The sequence below is a fragment of the Diplotaxodon limnothrissa genome, linkage group LG17 (assembly GCF_057381915.1).
Source record: "Diplotaxodon limnothrissa isolate DT_005_m linkage group LG17, D_limnothrissa_male_GT1.1, whole genome shotgun sequence".
Lineage (NCBI taxonomy): Eukaryota > Metazoa > Chordata > Actinopteri > Cichliformes > Cichlidae > Diplotaxodon > Diplotaxodon limnothrissa.
In genome coordinates, this window is record NC_140612.1 from 30,488,076 (window position 1) to 30,511,658 (window position 23,583).

Consider the following 23,583-nt stretch of genomic DNA (forward strand, 5'->3'; position numbering starts at 1 on the left):
TCTGTAGCCGAGCTATGGCAGAGTGGATAGTGTCACATGCAGCTGTGGGGTTAGCAGAGGGGGGAACATAGACAGCCACCAAGATGACGTGAGAGAATTCCCTGGGTAAATAATACGGCCTGAGTCCAACAGCACACAGTTCAGTGTCCGGGCAACAAATCCTTTCTTTGATTGTTATGTTGGCAGGGTTACACCACCGGTTGTTAACTAAAACAGCTAAAACAAAATGTAAACTAAAACAAACTAAAACAAATGTAGACTTGTATCGTCCACCCTTTCCCTTGCATTTGGATTTTGCATCAGCCAGGGCTCATTCAGAGCTATGCTAATAACACAGTTAGCCTTGTCAAATATCATCCTGTACCAACAAGATGCCCACAACAACAAAGCCTTCAGATGATGTTGTTTGTACTTATTTTTCTGATTCCAATATAATACACTTTAGCATTCTGTGCTTAAAGCCATGTCACACAACACATCACACCTGTCAGCTTAAGGAAATCCTCGTGTGTGTATTGGATCCGTCTCACTTGTGTGATACATGGCAGAAACATCCTCACTGCTTCAAAACAGTGACAGGCTGTCACGTGCAGAAGGTCAATGTGTGTATGAACTCCTAGCAGCTGAACATCTAAGAGTGGAAAATGCGACCTTTACAACCATGTAAGGAAAGAAAAGTACACAGACAAAGACTGGAATTTGAAGAATTTATTTTTTAGTGTATGCACTGTCAAATTGTGAGTGCTTCATTTAGAATAGATACATTTCAGAGCATTTATGACACTTCAGAACCAGATCAAGAAATAGGCCTGGTAACCACTAAAGCCAGAATTCAATGCATTTCTATGCCAAACATAAAATCAGTTCTTTAAACAGATGTGCAAAATTTAGATCAATTGCAAAGAAAAGCAGGTGAGATACGGGTAACAGTAAAAGAACCTTTTTGCAAGTGTAATTCAGGAATAAAAAGAATGGACAGGAGTGGTTTTCAAATACATATAAGAGCATTATTCCAGAATTTTATGGGCTATATTTATGCAGCATAATAGTAGTCTAACAGCATCTGTGAATGGCACGGCCCTGACAGAGTCATTTAGCATTGAAATAAAGTTTTCCATGTATAACATTATAAAAGTAACTCTGAAGTGAACAGATGAATGAGCAGATTTTAGATTTTACACCAAGTGTATGTTTCAGAGTGGTAGGCGAACCACTCAGCAGCTCCGCAGTTGTTTTCCCATCGATCCCAGCCTATGTGTCATTATGATGGATTGCTCTGTGGGCTTCAGGGAGACCAGCGCTGGGCCCAGTGTATTGACAAGGCTCCCATTTCCCTCTCCCCCTCTTGTTAAGTACTTCTCCCCCAAGTTAATGAACTAAAAACAAGGAGGATTGTGGGGAAGGGAATGATTTGTGATCGTCTCTTGAGTTTATATGTTTAGCTCACTTTATAGGATTGAGCACATGCAGTTTGAATGGCAAAATAAAGATTCAGCATTGCATAGTTTTGGTTTGTACAGCCACATATGTGCCTTAGCACAAAAAAGCAGAGTTGTTCCACTGTGGTCTCTTTGTCCAATTTGCAAAATAATATGTTAATTGATTCACAACTTTCCACAATAGTCGCACAACTTTACTGCACGAACTATGAGGGAAAAAAAAGATAACAGATTTTTAACAACCATAGCTATGATACAATCGTCAGCTAGGGAAATCATAGGGGACCAACCCAAATTGGCAGCAGGCGGAAGATGTGGCCTCATTCAGACAGTCTAATCTGGCATCTGTTATTGCAGACAGAATCAGTGGGCCCATGGGGCTGCCAGGAGAGGAGAGAAAGAGGTGTAATTGAGAGCAGCAGTTTAGATCTAATAGGAAAATGAGATGAGGACTAAGTTCGGGTGAGTGTCCAAGACAATCGCCCTTTATCTGGAGATGTAGTCATGGTGAGCAAAGCACTGTTAAGAGTCCGGGCGTGTGCGCTGCATTTATTATGTGATTTAAATAGCGGAAATTGACAATATAGGCTGCTTTGTGACATAGATACATGGACCAATGGACCTGCAAGGCTTGCAGTTATGCAAGTTGTCACCTCCCTTCCCATGTAGAGTCAGTCAATTCACATAAGCTCATATAAGTAAAAAAAAAATCCATATCTATTTGTCAAAACTTGACTAGAGTGTGTTTCATCATCATTAGGAAGTATGAAATGTAGATGACACACTTTCCATCAACAGATTTCCAGATCTTGTGTCTAAAGCAAACATCTTTTTGCGTTTTCTAACCAAAATCTCAAATCTAAAACACATCACGTATTTGTGCAACAAAAATTTGAAAGAAACAAAAACATGCCAGAGTTCATCGCACTGAAAAATGCATTGCTGTTCCCTTTCAATGGTCATCTCCCTCTGAATGCCACGTCCTTGCTTTATCATTACACTGTGGTGATCTTCTTATCCTTGGTGGCCTGTTTAATGGCGGCCTGCTCACAGATGATTTCCTTCAGCCTCTGTAGCCGGGTGTTTTGAGTGCTCAAATCACCTACACCTGTCTGACTGCGATGGAGTAAGGAAAGGGCATTGATGTACTCCAGCTCTGTGTAGCGGACACCCTGGTCCACCACCAGGTTCAGCAGCTCATCCGCAGTGTTGTACAGCATCTCATAGTACTGCCTGAAAGAAGAAGGGAAGGTTGTAAATCTTCAAATTAACTGGAAAGACAAAATGAGCAAAGAAAAGGATGCAAGAGAGGAAATCAGAGTGTGCAGATGTCTTCTAAGGTAACTGTTCACTCTTCTATCAGAGGTCAGTTTGCATATAAAATATCAATGTATTTCCAGATCTATTTTAAATGATAAACAGTTTGGGAACTTTAACACTGAATTTAAATCCATTGTGGGAAAAAAATTCTGGGGTTGGTGTGGAGATAATCTGTGCCAACTTTGGTGAAGATTATAAAAATGTGTCAGTCCAAAATCATCCAGTTAGTAAAAATTGGAAAAAGGTTTAAACATTAAATTGATAAACACACACAGACACCCAGTAATGGTACAGCTGCTCTGTCTGAACTGTAGACACCTAAATTTAATGGGTATTTTCTTTACCCACGCTCCGCTTCACCACCAACTTTCATAAATATCAACCTTGCAGTTTTTTCTAATCCTGCTAGCAGACAAACAAACTCTATTGAATACATAACGTCCTTGAGGACGTAATCAAGGGAAAGCAGGGGGGAGAGGGAAAAAGAAAACGCTACATGCAACAGTAACACTTTATAATCCTGTGTTATTCATTTTTCCAGGGCTGAATCAAAAAGAACAACAAGAACAAAGGGAAAACACAGAAGCCACACGTACTGCTGTTGCTGTCAGCAGCAATTTTCTGAAAAAGGGCTTCAAGGACCTCAACCTCCTGCCACTGGGAGTTGAAGGTAGAGGGAAACCATTCAACAGCTACAAACTACTGAGACTATTCTAATGAAATGCTGTTGACAGAGCCAAAAGCGGAAAGAGGCGTGCACAGAATTAATAGCTCTTTAACCAGAACTGAATACCTCAATGGGCCATTTGAAAAGGACCATGAAGTACACAATGATAATGCAGGAGCACAAAAGGAGAGCAAGTATTGTTGAATAAAACACACATTCACCTGCTGACAAGAACAATACACATACAGATCAAAAAATACCAAACACAAGTGAAGAGAGACTGCACGAACGTTTTGAGCACAGCATTTTTAAGATTTGTTTTAGGCGTTGACCTCTTGTGGGCGTGTGACCATAGACTGTATAACTCATTAGCATCAACTTACAGTACTTGGCCATTAATATGGATTTCAGTAGGAGTCTAGCTTGTCATGAACACAAAATACAGATAACTGTACAAAGAGGGCCTGGAGGTAAGCAAATGCACAGGAATCTGTGGAAGCAGGACACACAATTTTTCTTTGGTCAGGGGTAAAATGAGTCTAAGACCAAGATGCAGGAATCCTAAAGAGACAACAAATGTTACACTTTCATACGATGGTTGTAGACGCAACCAGAGCAAGAGGGCATAGGTGAGCTACAGTCCTACTATTGCATGTTTATAGTAACAATAGGTACTGTAGTCTTTAGTAATGGCCAATAGTGTGCACATGGACAACTAAGATCAGGTTAGCAACTTTTATGGAGCTCTGTATGGACTGCAGAAAAAAGCACAGGGATTTTAGTAGCAGAACATTTAGCCATGATTTAATACAGAAATAAATGAGATCAAACAAGTGAAAAATATGCTTTGTCTCTCTTTCAATTATATTAGTTTAACACCAAGTTTTTCTTGGAGCTCCCAGTGTCACAACACAAGCAGCAACATCCTGGGTTTGTGTTGTACATTAATACACTGAATAAAAACTGACTGTTTACTACACAACATATCTCGGTCAAGGACAGGTGATGGTCAGTCAACAGCAGTGGCTTCTGCTGCTCTAAGTAAAGAGAGATAATTACAAGGCTGACATTGTAATGTCTTGCAGAAGAAAAGCATGTGAAAGGTATTGGGGGTGTTGCGACTAGGCAAACAATGTCAGAGCCACCGATGTTTGAATGTTCTTTGTGTGGCCTTGATGAAAATTAAATTAAATGTGGATGTGGTTAAAAAGGGTTAAGCTCTGTTGTGCCAGAAGAAGTTGGAAGTAAATGGATTCAGATATTTCTGATATGGCTCAGTAGAAAGACAAAAAAGATCCTTTGACTCATTTGTTTAGCTTCACCACCCATCCCAGACCCACTCCTTTCTTGAGATGTTCATTTGCTATGCTAACGAGGCGTTAATGAGCACTTAGGGAGCTTCTGTTCCAAGGTGTTTTATGTGCTGTCATTTTGGATATTCAACAAAAGAAAAAGACCTGGAAAGGTTAGAACGAACGAGGGAGTGCTTGAAAGACGGAGGGAAAAGGAAGACAACTAAAGAAATGAATGCAGAGCAGGGGTGCATAATGTCTGTTTTTGGCCTTCCACAGCAGGCGTTGGCCTTGATCGTCAAAGCATTTGCATACTGTCTCACCCTCTATCCTGCTTAAAGTCTTTTTCATGCTTTCATCCCTAAGTTCATTTAGTAAAGAAGCTTGTCAACACTGATGAGTAACACCAGTTCACTCCTTAAATGGAGGTAAGACAGATGAAAATAGAAAAAAAAAAGAAAACGGGTCTCATTTTCTTATCTATACAATATCTGAAACAAAACATTAGCTCAAGAGCAATCCCATTTCATTCTCTAGAGCCAGTGTTTAACGACGCACTTGAAGCAAATCGCCTCGTTATTTGATCTAATAAGATAAACAAATATAACCATAAATATGCACAGTTTTATTTGTTGAAGGGAGGCGCTTTGAACAGAAGGCTTTTCTCTTTCAAACCGCCATCCTTAAGTCCAAATGGAAAGCAGATCTGATTAACCGGACTGTTCTGAACAGAGCAGAGAAAAACAAAAATAGCAGAAATTGCACCTGACTGCTTGAAATTGTCTCTGTGTAATTTCCTAAAGAGGCAGAGACATAACCACTGCAAACATCTGTGTAGTAAACATTTATGTTGTTAGTTTTAGACACAGTTATTTGCTATGGTACATGATTCCAAAGTCACAGAGGTAAAGCTGAGTGGAGGGTGTAATTTACTCGGTAATGTGAATGTGTGTGTCTATCAGAACAGTATGTGGTGATTCTGTATAGTTTAATTAAGAGAATATTCCAGGTAGACTTCAGTAACAAGTTCCACATGCAGTGAGAGATGAACAGCACCCCTGCTAAGTCTTTGTTGGACATTTTTCTTCAGTCTAAAAGACCATCTGTCTGATACAACAGCAAAAGTAGCTGTGCAAATATGGAGTCTCTCCATTTAAGTAGCAGCTGACAAGAGATAATTGAAAACAATCTGATCGACGCTGTGAATACGGACTTAATTACAGCGTAATAGCAACTGCTATTCCTTTTGCAGTGATTACTCAAAAAGAGGTCCCATTGAAAATGTGTAGACAAGGCATGCCCCCAGGCAAGGCAGGCAACTGCTTGGGGAGGCGATGGTGAGTGAGTGCTGGGGCCTCTTAGGGCTGACAAAATGTACACTTATTCCCATTACATGCATGCATGTTTAAACAAGCCTAATGGTAACAAAAGCAATTGAATCAATAAAATGAAGAGGAGTTGTCCTTCTGGTTGGTAAAAAGAAAAAAAAAAACAAGAAAAGGGGTTTTCCGGTACGGAGGCAATGTGGGTGGACGTGTAAGGTGAGCGCTCCCAGGCTCACTAACCAAAACTCTCCAAATTTACTCGAATTATTACTCTGACAGCATTTCACACTAATGAAGGGGAAAACTGGTCGTAAACAGAGAGGCAAGACACCAATGAAAACGGGAAAAGTTGAAAAACAAACAATGGAAAGAGATACAGATGACGATAGCGACGAGGGTATGGATGGCCTGCAAGCTAGCATCCGCGCCATCCATGAAGAGCTAAAAGCTACCAGGTTGGACATGAAAACAGACCTGAAAAATTTCAAAGACACCTTCTCCACGGAACTTACGTGTTTCAGAAAAGATATTGATAACAAATTAAACGAAATTGCCAGAGACTTAAAGTAGAGTGGATGGGGCAGAAGGGAGGGTGGCGGAGGTGGAGGAGTGGGCTAACGAGGCTCTGCTTCAAGCTATTCTAGCACAAGAAAATATACAAGCTAAACTGACAGACCTGGAAGCCCGATCACGAAGAAAGAAGGGGACAATCTACGGGAGTTCTTGGAAACATTTATTAAATCGGAGTTGTCCCTAAGCGATACTGAGCTGGGAATGCAAAGATGTCATAGGGCTCTCGGCCCGAAGCCACCGCCGAATGCCAGCCCCCGGTCAATAGTGATTCACTTTCTGGAGTACAGAATTAAAGAACTAGTGCTCCGCTCTGCTTGGAAAAAGAAAGAGGTCGTTCTGAACAGAGTGAGAATCTACTTTGACCAGGACTATCCGACTGAATTTCAACGGAAAAGAAAGTCTTACGCCCCCATCAGGAAAGTCCTTAAAGAAAAAGGAATTCGCTTCCAGACCCCCGCACCAGCTAAACTCCGTGTCTTCCTCAGTGACGGCACTGTAACTTATGATAGCGCGGTGGAGGCCACGGAGGATTTGAAGAAAAGGAAGGCTCTGAGCTTCGCGGGAGAACAGACCCGATCCATGGATGCAACACGGGAAAAGCTGAAGAACCTTTCCTGGGAGACAGCGGGACGCTGTGATGCATATCAAGATGATGCTCCAGGCATTTCGACATGAACCAAGGGACACAGTTTGATCATGTCCTGAACTGAATACTTGAGAAATTCAGTTTCTTTACCGATTTGACTTTTCCTGGGTGAGGATTGACACTTCAGCTTTACTTTGAATATAATTTAGAGTAAACGTTTAGGTTTCATTTTACATCTAAATATATACTGAAAGTTATATGTCGGTCTTAAGAGTACTTAGAGATTAAGACAGTGTTCTGGGAGCGTACTTTCCTGGTTAGTTTGATTGTTTGATTACTTCTTATTTTGTGGTATTTAGTTTATGCATAACCTCAGGAGACGTCACTTTACACAAGAGAGGCCCCTCGTGAAACGAGAGCTTTCCTCTCCAAAAGGTTTTTGGGGAATTCTGTTTTTGAGTAGAAACCACAGTTCTCTCATTTGTTCTGTTTTAGTTCAAGTTCAAGTTTCAAATTTTGACAAATGTATGTCTTGTGTGGGTGTTTTTGTTTGTTTGTTGTTGTTTTCTTGTTTTGTTTTATCACCCAGGTCTTACAAGGTAAATGCTTTGACTTATACAAGACATGTCATTTCAACAGTACAGTTTAGTAACCCTTAATGTTAATGGGTTACAAAACCCAGTTAAAAAAGGTAAACTCTTTGCTAAAATGAAAAAAGAAGGCCATCATATAATTTTTTGGCAGGAGACCCACCTAACCAAAAAGGGGCATGAAAAACGTAAGTACCCCAGATTTAAAAACATATTTTATTCATCAAAAACAAAGGGACCCAATAGGGGAGTTGCAATTCTGATTTCAAATAAAATCTCTTTCCAGTTCTCTTCACAAATTGCAGATAAGGAAGGACGATATATTTTGGTAAAAGGAATTCTAGACTCTAAAGTAGTGACGCCACTTAATATTTACAGACCTCCTGGACAGGACAAATCATTAATAAGGACCATATTTGATTTAATTGTTACAGAGACATCAGGTGTCCTGATATGTGGTGGAGACTGGAATGTACAATTGCACCCTACCTTGGACTCCTCAAACTTATTAAAAAAGCAGAATCCGGAATCTCTTTATGTGAGAAAGATGCTTAATGAGGTTGGGCTGATTGAGAGAGAACTTCATCCTTCTTCAAAGGCATATACATTTTTCTCCCACCCGCATGGTGTCTACTCAAGAATTGACTGTTTTTTTTATGTGCAAATCAGAAAGACCGAGGATAATAGAATATAACATTGGACCCAGAGACGTTTCTGATCATTCGGCAGTACACCTAAAGATACATTTGGATATTAAGCCTAGAAACGTTGTATGGAGACTGAACACTAGCCTTTTGAATGACCAAAAATGTGAAGAATTTATTAAGAAAGTTAATGAATTTTTGGAGGTTAATGACAATGGTGAAGTGTCACCGAGTACCTTGTGGGATACCGCGAAAGCAGTGCTCAGAGGAAAACTAATAATGTGGTCAGCGAGGAAGAAGAGGGAAGAAGAGAGGCAACAGACTATCATGTCAAATAAGTTGAAAGAATTGGAACAAGCACATATATTTCCAAAATGGAAAGACTTGGAACTTGCTCAATTGGATATACCTCTACAGTCTTTACTGGGTGATATAAGTCTACAGAAAAAACATGTGTAATTTGCATGAGTGCACCAAAGTAGCCTTAAATACATGGACTAAACAAAGTAAAAAATTCAATTTAGAAAGGAAAATGCGAATTCTAAGGTGGGTAGGATATGATACCGATTTTACACCAGCACATTTGGATGGGGTGTTTACAGAATGGACTTGGAAGGGTATTACAGCATACTGTAAAATCTCTTTTATGGATACTTACAATTGAGACACCATTTTAATAAAAATATTAAAGTTGCAAGGGATTATTCTGAGGAGGGGGGGCTCATTGATATGTTTGTCGACACATATAAAGGTAAAATACATAAAAAGCTGATCTCGAAACTGTACTCATGTTTACAAACATACAGGACCCACTCCACCCAGTATGTTAAGAACAGATGGGAGAAAGAAGCAGATATTACACTTACGTATGAAGATTGGTTGAATATTTGTAAAATAAACATAACTACCTCTAGCTCCCCTCTTTGGAGGGAATTTTCCTGGAAGGACAGTATGAGATTTTTCATTACACCTAAGTATATGATACACTTAATGTGCCTTCCAGTAGAACATTATTTATTTTTGATTGATGTTTAACATTAGTTATCCTGACTGAGTCAAGCCTGCACAGCCAGGAGTGACCATCAGGACACCGACGGTTGACTTATCAGTGTAACTAGCAGGCTGAAAGAACATAGAAGCTAGGCATTACAGTATTAACACTTCATAACAAGTCAGCATGGTCTTAGGCATTGGCAAGCAGTATCTATGATTTCTTACCAACAGACCACAGAATCATTTTCCAAGTTAACTTTAAAAGAGCTCAAGCCCAGACAATGTGGTCATTAATTTCTTGTCTGACATCCATGAAGATCACTGGCATTTCAAGCTGGTTTCAGCCTCATCCCCTCTGTAGAACATTTTTGGACTTTCTGAATCTGTTAACTTAATTAGCTTATCCACTCCTCAAACACTCAGCCTTTCCAGGGTGCTCTTCTTTCACTAAATCATATTACTAACTTGTTGCAAATTAATCAAATTAGCTGTTACATGTTCCTCCAGACATTTTTATTTGTTTGTTTTAGCATTTTTAAAAAAAAAAAAAAAAAAAAGAAGAAGCAAAATTCATTCCCGTCTTATCATTTGACATGTTGCCTCATACGATTTTCAGATAAACCTGCTTAAATACTGTGCAAGTCAATAGCTTCCCAACTTTTTGGTGAACAGTGTTTTGATGTCTGTTTTGTACCATCTAATTATCAAAACAATCCCAGTGCTAAACTGTCTGCTGGCTGTTCAGAGTGAGTGTAAAGCTTCTGGTCTCTATTCAGTGCAGATGGAAGCGGGCTGGGCTAAGCAAGAGAAAGCTTAAGGTGTGTGTATGTCTATCTACCCATGTGTCTGAGTGATGTATGTTAGTGTGTGCTGAAAACACTTTCAAACAGTTCATTACCCAAGCAGTTGGAAGGCCATTTGCCAAACAGAGTAAGGGCTGTTAATAAGATTAAAATCTCTCAGTGCCCCACCATCAAGAAAGAACCCCTAGTGAAACACACACATCATAACACTCACGCACGCACACACACACATTTTTTGCCTTCTCCTCTCGTCTGAAACCAGTTAATGAAGCCAGCATTCTTATTTTTTCCACACAAAACCAAAGTAAATTCTCATGTTGACTGCCATTATCGTTAAAGATTTTATGGGCTCCATCCTCGACACACACATTTACTTTCACTAATTTCCACCTGCTTCCTCCAGAACTTCCATCTATAAGGGCTATAATCAGCTTTTAGTAGCTTTTGTGTGGCTGTGTGTAAGCATCAACGTCTCTCTGTAGTGTGCTCTATTAAATTTTAATTAACTTCCCCTTCCCCCTCCTCAACAACGAATATTCTTTCAATTTACGATGTGGAGATGCAGAACAGGGCAGAGAGATGTGTATGTCAATGGCACAGGAGTTGTGGCGGGGGTGGGGGTGTATAGAACAAAAAGACAAAAGAGAAGGAAAAGTGAGAAAAAGAAAGGATTTGGCGCAATTTGTTTCCCCTAATTTCTAGCATGCACAATATTAAGGCCATTACAGACTGCCTCTGTCAGCACATTTGGAACAACACATTAGTTAGAAGGGGGATGATGATGAGGAGGAGGAGGAGGAGGAGGAGGAGGAATAATGGGAGAGTCTGTGGATCAACCTTTGAATAAGCTGGAATCCAAAGCTTGTTGCTGCAGTAACAAATACCTCTGACAGCAACAACGGGGCTTCTTGACTTTCTTATCCTCTTTATTGTCCTCAACAGTACTTTCACACTTAAACAGATAATGCATTTTTTTCTTTGTTTTGGCATTCAGGTATGGATCAGCAACTTTCTGCTCCCACTGATCCAACTGTTTAATATGCCATTAGCACCACACATGTGTTAAAGATCAGTTTTTTCCCCAACACATAAAAATAATAGTGACTCAAGATCAAAGCAGCAGATCTGTGACATCAGTCATTATTTTTGTGCTTCTTCAGCTATCTTTCCCATTTCTTACGAGATGTTGGTTTAGTTCTGCAGTTTTCTAGACAAAAAAAAGAATTCTTCAGGTGGTATACACTGGTGGATCCCAAACTTTTTGAAACCTCAGGAACCCGTCACAGTGATTTTGTTTTTCCTTGGTAAACTTTCAAGATGAGGCATTCAGGTGTAGGACAGCACCCTTCCCTTCTACAGGAAAAGCTGTAAGTCAAGTCGATTTTACTTCTTTTATGTTGTTCTTTTGTAAATCTTCCCCTCACTGCTCTGACAGCAGTAATTTCTGACTGCAGTGCTTCTGGCAGACTTGTGAGTCGGAAACCATGTCATGTAAGTATCACAGCTGGCAACCATGAAGTGTCTTGCCCAGTCTTAGCTACACTAGAACTATACAGTATCTAAGCTTGCCAAGCCAAAGGGTGAAAGAAAATGGATCCTAACAAAAACAACCTGTGAATGCTAGCACTGATGCGTGTCAATTTCGCATATAAATAGTGTTTTCAAAAGTGAGATGGCTTAGTGTGGATTTAATCTTAATACACTCTTCTGCCTCTTTCAGGCTCCCTCCCTTCCTGCGGTCTCCCTCCCTCCAGAGCAGTGCATTTGTCTTTCCTCTGGTAATGAGGAAAGGTCTGCAGAGACTTGAGACTGAAGCTTCATCAGCAAAGGCCGGTCTCATCATGCTGCACCGTGCACAACAAACACATACAAATAAGAGCATGCACACAGACGCGCTCTCACTGGCTTCATCAGCAAAGACGAGTGTCATCATGCTGTGAGGTGCACATATATAAACACACGCACAGGCTTCATCAGCAAAGACCAGTCTCATCAAACAGCGTCTTGCACATGCTCGTAGAAAATGGGAGAAGAAGGGTGGGGCTGGGGGAAGAGGAAAGGAAAGAGAAATACAGTCCAGCAGAGGCAGTGCAGGTGATTGGACGATAGTATATTGAAGGGAAAAAAAAATACTGGGAGAACAGGAAGAGAGAGCTAAAGAAAGAGACGCAAGGTGACAGGGGAAGAAAAGAAGACAGAAGCGACAGTGTGCCGAAACCAGGCCTAAGTACAAACAGTTTTATCTGTTGACACCCACTACCTCCTGACATGGCCGTCAACTGTACTTATTACCACATTCTTTGTAGATACACCAGCCTGTCACCCTGACACAAACACACCAGGGTTTAGAAACACACACAAAACCAACAACAGTTTATTCACCAGCACACCGGTTCTAAGAGGTGCACAGTAATCGTGGTGGTACACTGCAGGAGAGGACATAGCTTCTTGTACAATACACCCTCGCACTCTAGTAATTTCCAGTAGCAGACAGGTGGGTGCGATGGTCTGAACTCGGGGGCATCTCTGCACCGAGTCTGTCATACTGGTGTTTAGCCTTGCTATGGGCTCAGAGGCTTGCAAGTTTGCTAGGGATGTTATGACAGAGCTGCCTACATGGGTCAGCGGGCAAGAGATGTTTACTTTTGCTCTGTAATAGCAGTATATTGAGACAGAATAGTAGTTTTGTCCTGAATCAATCTCTGTGTTAATTTGAATGAAGTCACAGGAGTTTTCTAATGATCCTATAATAGAGAAGCTTCAAGTCCTAAACTACTGTATATGACACTGAATTGATGGTCTGTCTGATCTGAAAGAGCTGAAGCCAAAACAATTCATTTCTAGTTGATTAGCTAAATGACTAATCAGCAATTTTAAAGCAAGATAGAAGAAAATTAAAGCAGGTTACAACATTAAACCTTTAATTATATTAAACTTTAAAGGTTCTTCCAAAAAAAAGCAGAGAGTAATGCCTATGTATGTTTCGTTGTCTGATTTTTAGCGCAACATGAACAGCAGAACAAGCAAATACCATGTTTCTGTCAAAATTATTCAGAAAAAAGGTTTAAATTCTTCTTCTTTGGTTCCAACACATGCTTTGGATATTTTTCTTTTCAATATTTTGCTGAAAGAAACATAGAAATTGTTTTTCACTGACAGCAAGAGAAATGCTAAAATACTTTTTTTTTTGATTGGTTTCATTTCCTCTCCTAAGAAATACAGATATAAATACAATTTAAATCAGTTCCTCGTTAGGTAGGTAACAAAAATAAGGGGCTAATATTACCTTTAAGACAGATCAAATAAAACAAATAAAACAAAAACCTATCAAACAAACCACATGTCATTCTTCCTGCTGTTAGTGGAGGACAGAGTGCTGCTGATCCCATCAGTGTGTAAAATTTAATAATGAAACTGCATTTTAGCTTTGTAAACATGATTTAAATGTGATTCACAAGAAGAGGATTTGAGGTTTCTTGTTCCTGATAGTAAAATGATCATTTTCCACTGCTGTGTTGAAATCAAAAGGTTAAACAACTTAGCAACCATTATTTACTTTGATATTAAATCCCAGTGAAAGGCTAATTATATTAGATCTCTATTTAAGGTTTGTAAAAATGTTGCCAGGCAAAGAACAAAAATGTCTTCGTAGGCTGGAATGGATTGTTGCCAAGCAACACTTAAGTGTTTTTGAAAGTTTTCTAGTTGTACAACTATTGTAGCTTCTGGTCTTTTCAAAATAAAATATGCAGCAACAGCTCCACATATTTATCTAATTTCTGTCCTTGTCAAGAGACCACAGTATAAAGACAGAAAGAGAGAAAGACAGGTAGACACACAGGACAATGAGAGGTGATCAGTGCACTGGCAGGGTTGACCATGCAGTGAATACACCCACACCCATACACACCTACACACACGCACACACACAGATGTGACATTGCAGTGACACACAGGTCTGCAGCATGTTCCCCAGAACTGTTTCCTGAGCAGATGGTCTGTGTGTGTCCACTTCTGTGCCGGTGTTTCGATATGTGTATGTGCGTGTGTGTTTGACCTTGACAGTCAAGTTGATATTGCTGCCAAATTCTGACTGAGAGACAAGAGGCCACTATAGGACCATACAAATACACATGGTCACACAAACACATACATACACACGCACACGTTTGACTTTTTTCACCCTGTGCAACATGAGCGATCGACATACTGTGGGCTTTCTCACTTTTTTTTATACTGTATACAAACATGGACTGAACCACAAGGTGGCACTGTTCCCCCATCCTTTTGCACAGTGAAAGAGAGAGAGCAAAAAGGCAAGTGTGCATTCTTGTGTGAGTGCATGCGTGTGTGTGTGTGTGTGTGTGTGTGTGTGTGTGTGTGTGTGTGTGTGTTCACGCCTTCTGCAGTGCTGCTCTACCGGCCTCACCTTACTTTTTAACTGACATTGGTGCCTGTTATGGCGCATTAGTCCAGGCATAACTGGTTCCTATATATAAGTACACACGTAGATAAAATAATCAAAGATCACACATGCATTAACAAGCATTCACACACCTAAGAACCCCCCCCCCCCCCAAAAGAAAATAAATAAAAAAAATTACATGGAAATAAGGAGAAGCATCTGCAGTTTCTCTGAAAAGCAGGCTTCCTGCTGAGATTACTTCCTTTTTAAGTTTTGCTCTTAATTCTCAGGAGGTGGTAATAAAATACTGATGAATATTCTAGTTTTACCCCTCTTTATCAAACTGCTTCTTCACTGCTGACTCAGGTCAGACCATGTTAGTTTTCTCAAAACCTTTACAACAAAACTGTTAGACTTTACTAAATGGCATGTGTACATAAATTAATTAAAAACAAAGAAAAAAAAAGATTTTTCAATATAGGCCCCAGCTACTAAACGATTCACTCTGTCAATCACTAAGGTGTCTGTATTCATAAAATGCTTGTAGTACACTAAACGTTTAAATTGACATGTTTTTACCTTATTATTTTAGAGGTGGGTGGAATTTCACTCTTAAGATATTGTCAACTCAAGTAAATGCTGTTGATTTAAAAGAAACTGAAGGCATACAATCAGCAAAAAGTGCACCTCCACATCTGTAACTATGCACAGTTTTGTTATAGGAATATGTATTGCATATTTGTCTTTAAAAAAGGAAGATCTGGGTAGTTGAGAAGCATTAAAACATCAGTTGTGGCTTTCTGTATGCCATATATACATCAAGTTATTTCCTTCCACTCAAGATGGTCACTTCCACTAGGAGGCACAAGTTTACTTAATGCCCAGTCCATGTAAATGAGGTTATTTCAAAAAGCTGATAGGCTTAGGTATCTGTGCATACCCGATACATAACAGATGTGTGTAACCGACTCTGTATGTGTGTGAGTTTGTGTGTGTCTGTATGTGTTTGCAAGACTTGGTGTGTCTTGGAGCCGGAGGCCGGCCAATTCAAAAATCCATGAATGCGTAAACAATGCGCTCTGCAATTCCCAATCAACACCTCCACACCACCCACGCCTTGTAATCAGACAGAGTGGGAGAAAGAGAGAAAAGACAGAAAAGCCATCACTGGCATGTCTCCATAATCAAAGTTGACAGAGGGGAGAAATAACATACTAATCAATGGTCCTCCACATCCAGTACAGTTCAGGTAATTTCAGTTTACTTATTTGTTTGGTTATTTTTTGTCTTCTTCAGGGGAAACTTGCCACTCTGGCACATTACAAACAATAGAAAAGCCCAAACTGCCAGTGCATAAACACCCAAGCACTCAAACACATAACACAAGAGAAGCTCATTAAACTTATAACATACTGTAAGATGCCCAGATGGCAGACACAGGAAAACACATTTTACTGTACAATGAGAATCAAATGCAGACAAACAGGGTTCCGAAAGTCACCTTAAAAGGAATAGTTGGTGCTGCTAAATGTGCTGAAACTCAAGTTGTTTAAGCATAATCTGTTATTCATTTTATAATACACTCATTTTCTCCTTCTTTCTTTCTTCCCATCTCTCTCTTGTGTTCATCTCCACTGTAAGATATTGTCTAACCATGCTGCCCTCTTCAAGTCAGTTCCATGCTTTTCCTTTCAAAGATGCCTTTTCGACAACTTCCCTTTACTTAGTTTTTCAATTTTCTTCCCCTCAAGCCATCTTTCTTTCTCCATCTTTTCCATCACCCTTCCTCTCACATACTCTCTGCTGTCAAGGACACAGGCTTCTCAAAGAAGGGGGGGAAAAATCATATGAATACAATGAATCACTCTTCTCCTTCCACCTTCTTCTCTCTTTCCTACCTCCTCCTCCCTCACTCCCTCCATCTTGTTCGCAAAGATGTCTGAGGTGCTGATTTCCCTTATGCCTGTCAGGGCAGAGCAGCGCTGGGCAACAGCAGTTAAGAGTCACAAAATGTAAATGTATGAATAAGAAAATAAACCGCAACAACAGCGTGGACACAGATACACAGTGTGGTTGACAATCTGTTTGACCATCTGTCAGCCTCACGCACTGACATAGTTGCTTTCTGAACTTGAAAACACTGTGCGAATCTGTGTGCGTCTGTGCAGGTGTGCTGTTAAAGCTGGACCAGTACACCGACTAATTTTAAACAGAACTGGTTATTAAGATGACGCCACTATCCATTTCTGATTTGATGGATTCATAATACAGTTCACTTAATCTTTACCATTTATTTATCTTGCAAATAGTGGTTCTTCAAACTTGAGTAGCCATAGTATAAATCAGAGGTGTGGACTCGAGTCACATGACTTGGACTCGAGTCAGACTCGAGTCATTAATTTTATGACTTTAGACTTGACTTGAAAAAATGTTCTAAGACTTGTGACTTGACTTGGACTTTTACACCAATGACTTGGGACTTGAATTGGACTTGAACCGGTTTACTTGAAAAGACTTGATATTTTACCCCAAATATAAAATTTAACATGCATATTATATAGAGATTGAAAATGTGACGTCATTCACGGGTAGAACCGCAAAGGATTCTGGGAACTCGTGGCAAGCGGTACTAGCGCACGCAGGCTTTCAATTAAAATCAGTTATACAGCGATAAAAAGAAACACAAAAATGTCAAGAAGCTGTTGTATTATTAACTGCAATAGCCGGTCGCATGACAGCCACGGGAAGCCGACGGGTAAAGAGATCGGTTGTTATCGGATTACGTCGTTGAAGAGAAATTGTTCGAGCCATGTTTCCGAAGTAACAAAGAGGCGACGGGTGGCCTGGATTGCAGCCATTCAAAGATCAAATATAACGTCCCAGAACACTCCAGCTCACAGGTTAGTCTGCTCCAAGCATTTACACAAAGGTCAGTCTGCTGTTGTAGTTAATGCGTCATTTTTCTTAACATAATTGGTGATATAGGTTACAAGTAAGTCTGGCGCTGAACAGAAATTGTCGCGCTATGCTCCTTTATTTATTGTGCATAAATAGTGAATTGTCCTGACACAATATTGCGTTTCGCTTCTGTTATTATGGTACACTGACAAAAACACATACTTTTATTCACAGGATAAAACAGGTTTTTTGTATCACTAATTGCCCAGTACGATTACAGCTAGGGTTGCCAACTCCCTGAAAAATAAATAAGGGACACCTCGTGGCCAGGGCCGGGCAACCCAGTTGTCTTCACCCTTCCCAGTGTGGTAGCTCTTTTTTTGTGTGTGTGAAATTATTTTTTAACCATTTGACTTGAATTTGATTTAAGCAGATGCATATTCTTTGTGATATGACCATATGGGAAACAAATGATCATTTAGCCATTTATTTTTAGCTCAAAATGACAACATTAACACAGTAAAACAGGTCTCTTTCTTAAACAGAAGCCTGTCATGCTTAACTTTTGAGAATATAAGTAAATCTTTCTTTAAAAGAACTCTGTCCTGCTTAACTTAAAATTATATAAATTAATAGAAAGCAATAGAACGAAAAATATTCTTGTAACAGTGCACATATAGTGCATTTAGTACAATTGGCTTCAGTTGAGGTATTATTTCAGCTTTTCTAATGCTAATCAGCTGCTCCTGTTTGTAAACCCGCTTGTTCCCATGATTACGCACCTTAACTCATCATCATTATTCATCTATGTATTACTTTTATGTATTATTTATCTATTTGTTGTAATCATCCATCCTTGCAGTTGTTTATTACACAAAATAAATTATATTATCACACTTCTGGCCACATAGCGCTGATATTCACCGCACATGCCCATATTAACCTTAACCAGAGGGTTTAAACAACAAACCAGTGTTTACATACCATATCTGCTTCTGCCGTGGCCTGGTGGACAAAAAATTGGTTAAGGGTTCCCCGAGCTTTCACGCCCCTCATGTTCTTCTTGTGCCCACCACTAGAAGCATGCCTATGGAAAAAGTGCGCCGGCACACAGTGCAGTGCGCTTTATAGGTGTTATCGTGCACTTTCCCAGCCAGGTGTTTTCCTTTTCCCAGTCCTCCCTGTACTTTTGCAGCCTTTTTTCTTTTCTTTCTCTGAGGGGAACAAACATTGCTGCTCTAACGCTGGGCTTACACTGTGCGATTTTTGGCCCATTTTGAGCCGATTTTTGAGTCGTGCGACCGATTTGGTGATCGGCCCGATTTTGGCCTTCATCGTGCATCGTGTAGTATACGTGGGGTAACGAGAAGCGATTAACACCTCACGACCAGCTCCCGATCATCAATCGCTCGTGAGGGTGTCACCACAGCCGCTCACACTGCTCATGCGCAAACACGTAAACATCGGTGAAAAAGACGGCGCAGCACGGCTGTGCAGCGTGTGATCTGGACACAAGTGATGGAGGCACTTGTAGAACTTTGGAAAGCTCATCCGAGCCTTTTCGATGTGGCATCACAAAATTATCACGACCACAACAACCGTGAAAATAGTTGGATTTACACTGCTGCTCAATCACAGCTGCCTGATCATGTTTTTCATTAGCAATTTAGCAAAGTTGATGGTGGTGTGTCTGTGTGAGTGAAAGACAGAGAGAGCGAGCGACAGATTTTCTGTTATAACCTTCATGTTATGTTGGCACAGTGTGAGCACTCAGGTCGCATCAGAGCATCGGGCCGTATAGTGTGAGACCCTGCATCGTGACCTGCAAACTTCTAATCCCTGCGAGTCAATCGTGCAGTTTGAGCAAGAGCTGAATAACGTGACTGAAAAAAATCGCAGTGTCTGCCCAGCTTTAGGTGTACTGTCATCCGAGACGTGCACCGCAGTGTCGGCGTTTGTTTCCCTGTTGGCCATGCTTGTTGTTGTGGTCATCTGTTGTCTTCCGGTATTTTCTCCGCAAGCGACCTTTCCTCGACCAATGAGATAATCTGAATTGTCATACTCGAATTGTCATAAGTGTGCTGTCAGCTCATTGGTCACAAAGCAGGAGAGGGGCTGGGAATTATGTTTTCAAACAAAGCGTTAATTCCATTAACATTTATAGACTACTTTTGATTCTCACTGTATTACGGGACAAAGTGCGTCCCTTATTAGCTCAATACGGGACGTGTACTTTTGTTTCTAAATACGGGACGATTCCGTTTTTTAAGGGACGGTTGGCAACCCTAATTACAGCATACAATATTATTGTCACTGCTACATTTCTGTGATGCTACCAGAAATTATTTCCACTACTAATTAATTACCGTTGAGCTCAAAGGTCCTATTAATAAACGGTTAACGAATGTGTATTTATGAAGACGATTTGTGAGACTGGTAAACTTATGATACGTACGATGGTCTTTCGTTCTACACGGTGCATTTCAAGGTCCTGCACCCATCCGTCGGTAAACTGTACCTGGGCTTGTTGCAGTGACCGGAAGTTACTAAACTTCATGAGTGTATGCACTCACTCCAAGAACCGTATAATTATAAATATGCATATAAATATGCTAAGATGAGATAGCTGACTTCATCTAACTAGCAAATGTTTTCCAGGCTACGTTGGTGATACAGTTTTTTTTAATGTGTATGATATTTTTGTCATGCGATTTTAAAGCTGGTCCTACAACCGCATCCAAGAATAACATGCAGCTTATCTCAGAACTGTCGGTGAAAATTATTCTTGGAGCTAGGTTTAATTGAGCTGCATTTTAAAGAGGTGCAATTTCACAATTTGTGTATATTTTCTAAGTTCACTATTTTGTATGTGTTGAGAAAAACACAGATTTTAAAATTACATGGTCTAATATTTACATTTAGCATAACTGCAACATTATTTTTTCGTTTGTTTTTTTTAAAGACTCGAAAGGACTTGAAATTCAAAGTTTCAGACTTGTGACTTGACTCGGACTTTTACACCAGTGACTTGAGACTCGACTCTGACTTGCCTGACATTACTTGAGACTTGACTTGAGACTTGAGGATAAAGACTTGAGACTTACTTGAGACTTGCAAAACAATGACTTGGTCCCACCTCTGGTATAAATTCAATGTGTGTTTAATGTCCTATTATCTTTAGTTGTGTGGCATGATATCTTTTTTTACCACTAAAACAGCAAAACCTATGGGGCAAAAAGCAACTATTGGCAAGAAAATGGCATTACAGTTTACACAAACTCAATATCTGCACAAAATATCCATTTCCTCTTTGTCCTGTTAAAGGCTATCAATCTTTAAAACAGAAATGGAAATTCATACGCTTTTATTGATACTAGACCCATTATCGAGTGTTCTTATTGGCCTGATTCTTTACTGATTTTCTCCATTGACCTGTGATCAGATTTCTTCTTTAAAAAAGCAGACTTACATAGTTTTTCACAACTGTCAATAACACAATATTACCCGAGGCTACACAGAACAGCCCAAGCCTGAAAGCCTGAACAGAAAACTGCCTACAGGTCAGTGCCTTCACCCTGATAAGAGACAGAATTATGAATTCATTGCACTTTCCTCAAACTACAGTATACGATAGAGTAGAAATAAAATGTGCATTGAAAAGCTTTACTGCCAGCAGTAACAATAACTGGACTGTAGCAGGTGTCTGAGGGGAGCACTTGTTTGTAAATGCAGTAGCTGACATTTATTTTTTATCATACCTGTAAATATTAGCTATCTAATTAGCCTGCTGTTCTCTCTGTTACACTTGTATAGAAAACACTCATGAGCTCTGGTAGAACTGGAAAAGATGCTAAAAAGGTGCAAAGGAAGCAGGCAAACGTAACCCTTAATACCGTTTCACTTGTTGTTCAGCTGATTTTCACTTATGTGAAGAAGATTTTGTGTGAGTTATTGTTCTCCCACTGACACAGACAACGTTGCTTTCTCTGCATGCTGGAAGTGGGAAATAAACATCACGGTGTCTAGATTAAGAGGTAGCATGAGCAGCACCCATGCAGCTCTGCTGTTCTGTTTATGCCACACACTATGCGTTATGGTGGGTGGATTTTGATATCTTTGCAAACAAGTGAACCAATTAAAACTGTTTTGCGATGCCCAGCTAGCAGAAATGCATGCTATCAATATAGTGCTGTATTGATAAGCTCAAAAGCAAAGATTCAGATGGATTGGACAACATAAAGCTGGGATCCCTACGGTTGCTAGTTATGTCCAAGGCACTGAGTGGAAGGCTTGTTTCAGCTACTGAACCACAGAAACTGCTCCAGGGAAGCTTTCTTAGCTTAGCTTTCCTCTCCATGCTCAAAATGTGGAAAAGGACTCTAACCTGGCAAAGTCGAGGTCTGCCTCCCTGGACATGGTGATGTTGGTGAGGTTTTGCTGGAGGACAAAAATGTTCCTGCACATTTTCTTGATGCCAGACTCGCTGATCCTCTTGAAGTATTGAGCCCCATTGATCAGAATACAGGAGATCAGATGACCAAGACCTGGTAAGAGATGAGAAAAAAAGAGGCATGAAGGATATGTGATTATATCAGGAAAGATATATTCAATTCTTTTTATTTTTAAGGAAATTTGGGAATAAGAAAGAACATTTTAACAATGTTTTCAGACTCGCAGGTTCTTTGAAAGTTGTTGAAGAGAGCTGTATTTTAAAGGCAGTTACTTAAACGTCACCCTAGGGGGGCTGCTGACCTTCAAAAATATACTGGAACTTGTGTTGCTGCAAGGCGGCCCCCATGGCTTCCTCTATGGCTGAGATGTCCTTGTTCAGTTTGACCACCAGAGGGTCATAGTCCATGCTCTCAACATTAGCCACAATGGCATAATTTCCTTGTTTGGTCAGGGGGATCAGGTAATGGAAACAGTGCACCCTGGATTAAAACAGGGAAAGAAAAGAGAAAATAGAAAATTAAATGCTGTAGATAATTAATAGGTTTTTCTTCTCCAATTTTTTTTACCTTTCGCTGTCTGGAAATTAAAAGTTACATATTCTGCTTTGTCAAGAACATTCTGCCATCCAAATTCTTTGACAACTATGTATTGATATGCCGAAATAAACTATGAACTATGCTGAGTGTCCAACATGAGAACGACAAGGAAAAATGGTGAGTCAGGAAATATGTATGAACTGTATTATTCTCTGTGCTTTGGAGGTTAACATAGTTAGAAGGCACTTTAGCGGGCAGAGAGTGTTCTCATTCCTCAAGCCCCACTAAACCTACTCTAATACTTATAATTTCTACAGAAATCATTCTGTTTATAGAGTACTCATAATATATCCACTTGTACAACTACCACTACATCACTGTTGGATACCAGTCACCTGAGCAAAGTGTTGTAGAGCAGATTGTTGAATATGCTGTGCACTTCTGAGGAGTTTTAAACCTTAAATGGAGCTGCTTATATACTTAATGCCATGTCTAATAAATCTACTAAGGTCAATTGTCCTTTCAAACTATTTAATTTGTAGAAAGCACACTTATGTCTATAACACAGTTTTGTGTATTTTTCCTCGCATATTTTATCTTGAGTGTTTTAGAGGCAGTAGTTAAAGGAAGACTGTTGTACCAGAATGGCAAGAAAACCCCCAGCTATAGCAGAATAACTGGGTTGAAGACCTTGCCAAAGAATTTTTGTATTCACCTTTTCCTAGTCAGATTTTTGAGCCGTTTTTTTTTTTAATGGATTCATAGCTAAATGCCACAAATAAACTAAAATACCAGAAATGATTATTGTTATGTAAAAATGTCATTTTAGAGGGATTATTAAGTGGAAATACCGATAATAAGTAAACCAACCCTTTAATCTCAACCTTATCCAAATATTTCCTGCCCATAGTACAAACATCTAATAATACTTTTAGGATTTTAATAGTTAGAGCAGGTGGATTTTGACCTATCCTTTAACAATACATTCTGTTTTTCAGGTTCCCTAAAGACCTATAAATTAGTATGAGGTCTTTGAGGTCCACAGAAAGCTAATTTCGGT

General features: G+C 39.8%; 1 protein-coding gene across 1 annotated transcript in view; it reads right to left on the bottom strand.

Annotated features, from left to right (window-relative positions):
• Positions 1-915: 915 nt before the first annotated feature.
• Positions 916-23,583, bottom strand: part of exoc4 (exocyst complex component 4) — a 149,826-nt gene continuing 127,158 nt past the window's right edge. The window contains exons 18-20 of the mRNA XM_085376089.1: positions 22,288-22,466; positions 21,920-22,079; positions 916-2,672 (exon numbers count right to left, since the gene is read on the bottom strand). Of these exons, the coding sequence (XP_085232215.1) occupies positions 2,435-2,672; positions 21,920-22,079; positions 22,288-22,466 (577 nt within the window). The 3' untranslated portion in view covers positions 916-2,434. The remainder of the gene's footprint in view (positions 2,673-21,919; positions 22,080-22,287; positions 22,467-23,583) is intronic.